Source organism: Mirounga angustirostris, unplaced genomic scaffold (assembly GCF_029215605.1).
Source record: "Mirounga angustirostris isolate CCGP_5_RB_7025 unplaced genomic scaffold, mMirAng1.0.hap1 SCAF_1, whole genome shotgun sequence".
Classification (NCBI taxonomy): Eukaryota; Metazoa; Chordata; class Mammalia; order Carnivora; family Phocidae; genus Mirounga; species Mirounga angustirostris.
The window spans coordinates 214,206,722-214,212,286 of NW_026991709.1; the positions used below are offsets into that span (position 1 = coordinate 214,206,722).

Genomic DNA, 5,565 nt, shown 5'->3' on the forward strand with positions numbered 1-5,565 from the left:
TGGACAGAGGCGAGCGTGGGTACCTGAGGTGAACCTGCACCCCACCCCACGGGTCTGCCTGCACCCTCCTGCTGATGTTGCAGTCTCCTGGCCCCCCGCCCCCATCCCCCAGCAATGGAAGCCCAGAGGAGTCACCTGCAGAGGTGACCTGGGGCAGCTTCTCTCTGGCCCTCTCTGGCGTGAACTGTGTGGGAGCGGTGTCCTGGGGACAGTGCCATCTGTCCCCTCACCCTCAGCCTGCATTTTCCCCAGGGGCTGAGTAGCCCATTGGTGACAATTCAAGATCTTGGCCAGTCTGTGGCTCCTCCACGTTGGGCCTCATCTCCTTTTCTGGAAAATGGACTTCCTACTCCTGTTAATCCACCACCACCACCACCACCACCGAAGCCACGGAGACAGCATCCGGAGAACCACTGCTGGAAGCTAAGAGCCGCGGCCCTCTGCGTTTGTGCAGAGGAATGCCCAGAGAGCTGGGGTTTGAATCCCAAGCCTTGGGTTCCTCTCCCTGATCTGGGAGGTCATGCCCCTCCCCAGCCTTCGCTTTTCACCCACAAAGTGAAGGAACCAAATATCCGAAGTTTAAATCAAACCCAGGGTGAGGAAAGGAGAGGCTCTGGAGCCTGAGACAGAAGGAAAAATCAGCCACGCCAAACCTACCGTAATCTACAATCCTGTTCACGAGCAAAAGTGTCCTGCCCTTTCCTTGCATTTGAGTTTCTAAAATATTGCTTGAAAATAGTCTTCAGTTTGCTGAGTTTGGGGCATCCACTTTCTTAAATTCTGCGTGGAAGGCTCGCCCTCATCTCGGCTCTGCTAACTCACAGGGTGGAGTAAGGAGATGATTCTAGAAATGCATGGGGCATAATAATAGTGCTGGGATAGCAGTAATAATGGCCAATCCTTCTTCTACTTTCTATGTGGGAAGCCCTAATCTAAAAAATACTAACCTTGTCAACAATCTATGAGGTAGACAGCATTATTATCCCGATTTTTAGGCAGTGGGACTGAGGCACAGAGAGGTTAGGGTACCAGCTGAGGATCACACAGCTTGGGTCCCACCCATGCCTTGTATGTCCTTGGGGCCCTGGAGCCTGGACAGAGGACCTAGGGATGAGAGAGTCAGAGGTCACAGCCCCTCTGGATGGTCAGAATCAAGATGAGGACAGAGAGACCCATGCCCACGGTGGAACCGCCCGGTGCGGATAACCCTGCAACACCAAGAGCTGCCCCTTGTCCCCACTAGTCCTTCCCCATCAAGCCCCCTCCCCCTGAGGTGGGGTGGGGAATCCTTCAGCCTCTGCTCCCCTCCCCAGGTTCCCTCCCCTCTGGTCTATCTCAGGGATTCACCCTCCCCATTCCCCCCCCCTCCTTGGAGTCCCCTTCTTCCCTCCTCACCTCCCCCCTGGGGCTCCCTTCATCTGCCCCCTTCCCCCTCCTCGGGGCTTGGCCTCCTCACTCCCCTCCCCCACCCCGTACAGGGGTCCTTTCTGAGCCCCCCCAGTCCCATAGGTCCCTCCACACCTCCCCCCCAACCCCGAACCCTCTCCTCTCCAGACTCCCCCCTCCACCCCTCAGAGCTCTGGCCCCTCCCTCCACTTGGCATCTCCCCTCCCCCTAACCTCTCCAGGATTCCTTCCGCCGCTCCCCCCACGGGGGTCCCCACTGAGGGATCCATCTCAGGGTCTCCTTCCCCCCCTCAGGGATCCCCTCTCCCCACTTCGGCTCTCTCCTTCCTCCAACCCCCAGAAGGAATCCCCGCCGCTCCCTCGCCTCTCCCTCTGGGACTTCCCCCTCCATCTTTCCCTCCCTCCCATCCTCCCCGCCGGGGCTCCCCGCAGACCCGTGACTCCCGGGGGACCGCCGGGGTTTTCCTCCTGCGCCCACGTAGGGCTCCGTGGAAAGGTCGCGGCCTGCGGCGGGGCCCGCCCCCCCCCCCGTCCTCCTCCCCGCGGGGCGCAGGGACACGCGGCTGCCCAGGCGCCGCGAGCCCACCCCGCAGACCTGGGGCGGGAAGACCGAGGCGGGGCTCGCGCTCCCAGCCGGCGGCCGGGGAGCCCCCGCGCCTGCAGCTTCGGGAGAACCCGGAGGTGGCCCGCCAGGCCTTACAGTTTCGGTTTAGAGGCAAAGCGCAGCACCGTGCCAAGCCCAGCTGGGCTGAGAACAGGACTTCCTTGGGTGTTTTTTGCTTGTTGATCTTAGTTTGGGGAAAGAAAAAAATCTTTTTCTAGTGCAGTGAAGAAACCTATCCTGGGAGGGAGAAGGCTTGGGTGCGGTGGAAGGCCCCTCCCTGGGGGTTGCCCAGAGGCGCTCTTCCTGCAAGGCCAGCCCTGCCAAGGCAGCTCTGAGCCCTGAGCCCCCCGTGGTCCAGGTGCCCCCCTTGACCCCTCTGGACCTTGGGTTGGTGGCAGCGGGGCAGGCAGGGGCTGCAGCCAGCCCCCCAGGGGTGCGTCTCTATATGCCCGGAGCTTGGGGTTGGCTCCAGCATAGCCAGTAACAGGGGTGGTACAGCGGCCAGGTTTCGTAATAAACCGGTCTTTTAATTGCTATGGGGCAGGAGGAGGGAGGATAAAAAAAAAAAGAGGCAAAGGTTTGTTGGGCTTGGTTGGCGCCGGCTGCAGAGAGAAGAGGCACTGTTTTTGCAAAGGAGCCTGGAGCTGCTAACAGGGACTTAAGTAACACTTCCTGGTGAGCCTGCGGGAGGAGATTTGGGGGGGCAGTGCCGCTGGGGCACGGGGAGGGGGGCAGAGGTCCTGGCCCCTCTCGGGGTGACAAAGACACAAGAACCCAGAAGCTTTAGAAGTTTATTACAAGGTCACTGTAGAAGTAAAAATATATGTATCTGTAAGCTTCCCATCTCTCTCAGTGGTTCAAGTAACAAGTGCAAGTAACAAAATAGATTGTCTATTCCGTCTGCAAACTGGGAGTTCCTGGGTACAGAGAGCAACATAAGCCCCAGCTCCCAAGTCCCAAAGTCTGGTCCTGGCAAGGGTGCAGACCCCCGCTCAAGCGAGGCCCATGCAGATGCCAGTGCCGGTCTCAAGCAGGGTGGGGGGACGCAGTAGGTCTCGCTCCACCCCGAGTATGGAGTCCAGGCCCTCCACTGTGGGGGAGGCTGCAGCTCCCCCACTCCAGCTGCTCTGCTGCAGAGCCTGAGCTCCAGGTTCCCCTCTCCTGCTGGCCCGGGTCCCCCTCTTCTCCTCTCCCGGCGGGGGGGGGGCCACAGCGGGCGCTGCTCCAGGCTCACCGCCCTGGGGGCAGCGGCATGCTCCCCTCTTCTCCAGTGATTCTGCCCCCATGGTCTCACAGGTTGGGTCGTTTGGGGGGGTTGTTCTGGGGGGGAGGGGTCAAATATTTATTTTATTTTTTTTTTCGTAGCAACCCAGCCGGTTCTGATGCTGGGAAGAGTCTCAACGCTCCTGGAGGGAGATGTAGGGGACCCACTGGTTGTTCCCTCGGCTCTCTTCGCAGTAACTGGCTACCTCCACCAGGCCGTGGCTTTTCCAGGCGTCTGTGTGAGGGTTCTGTGATGGGGGGGAAAGATGGGGTTCAGTAGGAGCCTCAGGAGTGGGCAGGAAGCCTCCCTCTCCCAGGGCCCCTCTGGGGAAAACAGGCCAGCTCAAAATAGCTCCCCGGGGAAGGAGGCCCTGCCGTGCAACCCACGGGACATGCCGATCATGGCTGAGCGCTGAGCTGGTACGAGACCGGCCAGCTCAACTTTGTTGACAAACACGGGCCCAGGTGCCTGGGCAGGGTGGGGCAAGTCCCAGGCCCAACTCACCGTGACCAGGAGGCAGTGCAGGTCTCGGGGCTCGGTGGTGCCTTGGGTCTCCGCTGGCTCACCCAGCAGCTGGGCCAGGCGCTGCATGCCTGACACCCGGACGATATTAATGTCGTTGTCACAGCAAAAAGACTGGATGAGTGTGAAGTGGATCTGCAGGGCGATGTCATCCTCCTCCTCTTCATCAATCGCCAGAAGGCACAGGACCACACTGTCAGGGTCCCTAAGGGGGCCAGAGGAAGGAGACAGGTCAGCTGGGGGCTGAGGAAAGGCCACTGTGCACAGGGGAGTTTCGAAAAGCAAAGAGAAACCGAAGGCGCGTAAGGGATTGAGTGTGCATGCAGCTGGAGGCTGGGGGGGGGGGGGTGATGCACGCTTCAAAACATTTAGGGGGGCAGAAGGCAGGAGCAAATATGGTGGTGGGCACTTGCAAACGCTGCAGCGTCAGGATACTGCAACCCCCCCCCGCCCCGCCCCAAAGCAAGCCTAGAGGCGCTCCATCCACAGTGGGGACGCTTGGGGAAATCCTAGCCCTGTGCGCGAGAGAGGTGCAGCAGGGAGTGTGCAGAGCGGAGGGGGTCCCCACCCGCGCCCAGTCCGGGGACGGGGTGTGACTCACACATTCATCAACTTGGCTGACTCGTACACCCCCACGGTGAGGCGGTCCTGGCGCTGCGCGGCCACCAGGAGCTCCTCTACGGCGGCGCTCACGGTCTGCATCCTGGGGTCAGGAGAGAAGGGGGGTCAGCGCTCGGCCCGGCCGGCCACCAGTAGCTCGGTCCCCGCCCGGCCGGGCTGCCGTCAGGCGGCCACAGCCCCGGCTACTTACTTCTGCGCCGCGTTGTCGCACGCCACGAGCTCTTCCAGGGTCATGTTGCAGTTATAATCCACAGTGGAAAGCAGCCCCACGACAGTCCCCAGCGAGAAAATGCAAAATCCGAGGCCGGAAAGCCCAAAACCTTCCTACGGAGCCCGAGCGCTCGTTCAAGACCTTCGGAAGGCAGCGAAATCCTCCCCCAAAGAAGGAAAAAAGAAAAATGGCAAAATCCTCAGCAAGAACAATCCTCACGGCTGCAGAGGAAAGGATCGCGTCCACGACTTCAGCGATCTGAGCCCGCGGCCGCCAGCGCAGATATTTATAGACTCGTAACCAGAGGCGTGGCCTCGGTGGCGCGTCCGCCCCTCCTATTGGCGAGCCAACAAAGGCGAGAGAAAGTCGCGCTACGGTTGGCCGGCGTCGGGGAGGGGGCGGAGCGCCGCGCGGGGGGCGCCCACGTGGGGGCGAGAGCCGGGAGGAGGGCGCGGGGGGGGAGGGGGGTGGCGGCGGGGAGCGTGAGTGCCAGAAAAGAAAAAAAAGCAGAAGTTTTCCTCCTGATTTCCCGGCAGCTGCACCGCGTTTCGGGGCGCGCGCGGGATTTCCAGCGCGCAAGGCCGGCGCGGACTTTCGGAGCGGGGGGGGGCCTGGAATCCCCTTCTGGCCCCGGGAGAGTCCCCGGCCCGCGCCTTTCCCAAGTTCTGCTGAGGGCCTGCACGAGGAGGGGGCCCAGTTTGCAGCCTGATTCCTCCCCTCCGCAGGTGGTGTGTGTGCGGGGGGGTGGGGGGGTTGGCTGCAGGGACCCCAGACCCTGGGTGACTTAACTTATCTGGGGCCCTGTGTCCCCACCTGTCTAATGGCCATGCAACGCCGGCCGCATTGGTTTGGAGGGAGCGTTAAATAAAATAAAGGGTACATACTAAGTGTTCGATAGACGGTGGCGGTTGCATGAGGCCGCCGGGAGGCCCCCAAA

At 61.3% G+C, this 5,565-nt stretch overlaps 1 protein-coding gene across 2 annotated transcripts; it reads right to left on the reverse strand.

Moving 5' to 3' along the window:
- Positions 1-2,787: 2,787 nt before the first annotated feature.
- On the reverse strand, positions 2,788-4,900 carry GADD45B (growth arrest and DNA damage inducible beta). Of its 2 annotated transcripts, XM_045863907.3 has the most exons (4): positions 4,608-4,900; positions 4,398-4,499; positions 3,779-4,001; positions 2,788-3,521 (listed from the first exon to the last, which is right to left on the reverse strand). In XM_045863907.3, the coding sequence occupies exons 1-4, from the start codon at positions 4,649-4,651 to the stop codon at positions 3,408-3,410; spliced, it is 483 nt and encodes a 160-aa protein (XP_045719863.1). In that variant the 5' UTR covers positions 4,652-4,900; the 3' UTR covers positions 2,788-3,407. The 2 variants fall into 2 exon arrangements, with proteins under 2 accessions (XP_045719863.1, XP_064430933.1); XM_064574863.1 differs by lacking the exon at positions 4,398-4,499.
- Positions 4,901-5,565: the final 665 nt, after the last annotated feature.

Coding starts and splice junctions, on each gene's coding strand:
- GADD45B (XM_045863907.3), bottom strand. CDS start 4,651: ATGACCCTGGAAGAGCTCGTGGCGTGCGACAACGCGGCGCAGAA. Junction 4,500..4,607: donor TGCGACAACGCGGCGCAGAA/GTAAGTAGCCGG, acceptor TCCTGACCCCAG/GATGCAGACCGTGAGCGCCG. Junction 3,522..3,778: donor TGCACTGCCTCCTGGTCACG/GTGAGTTGGGCC, acceptor CCCCCATCACAG/AACCCTCACACAGACGCCTG.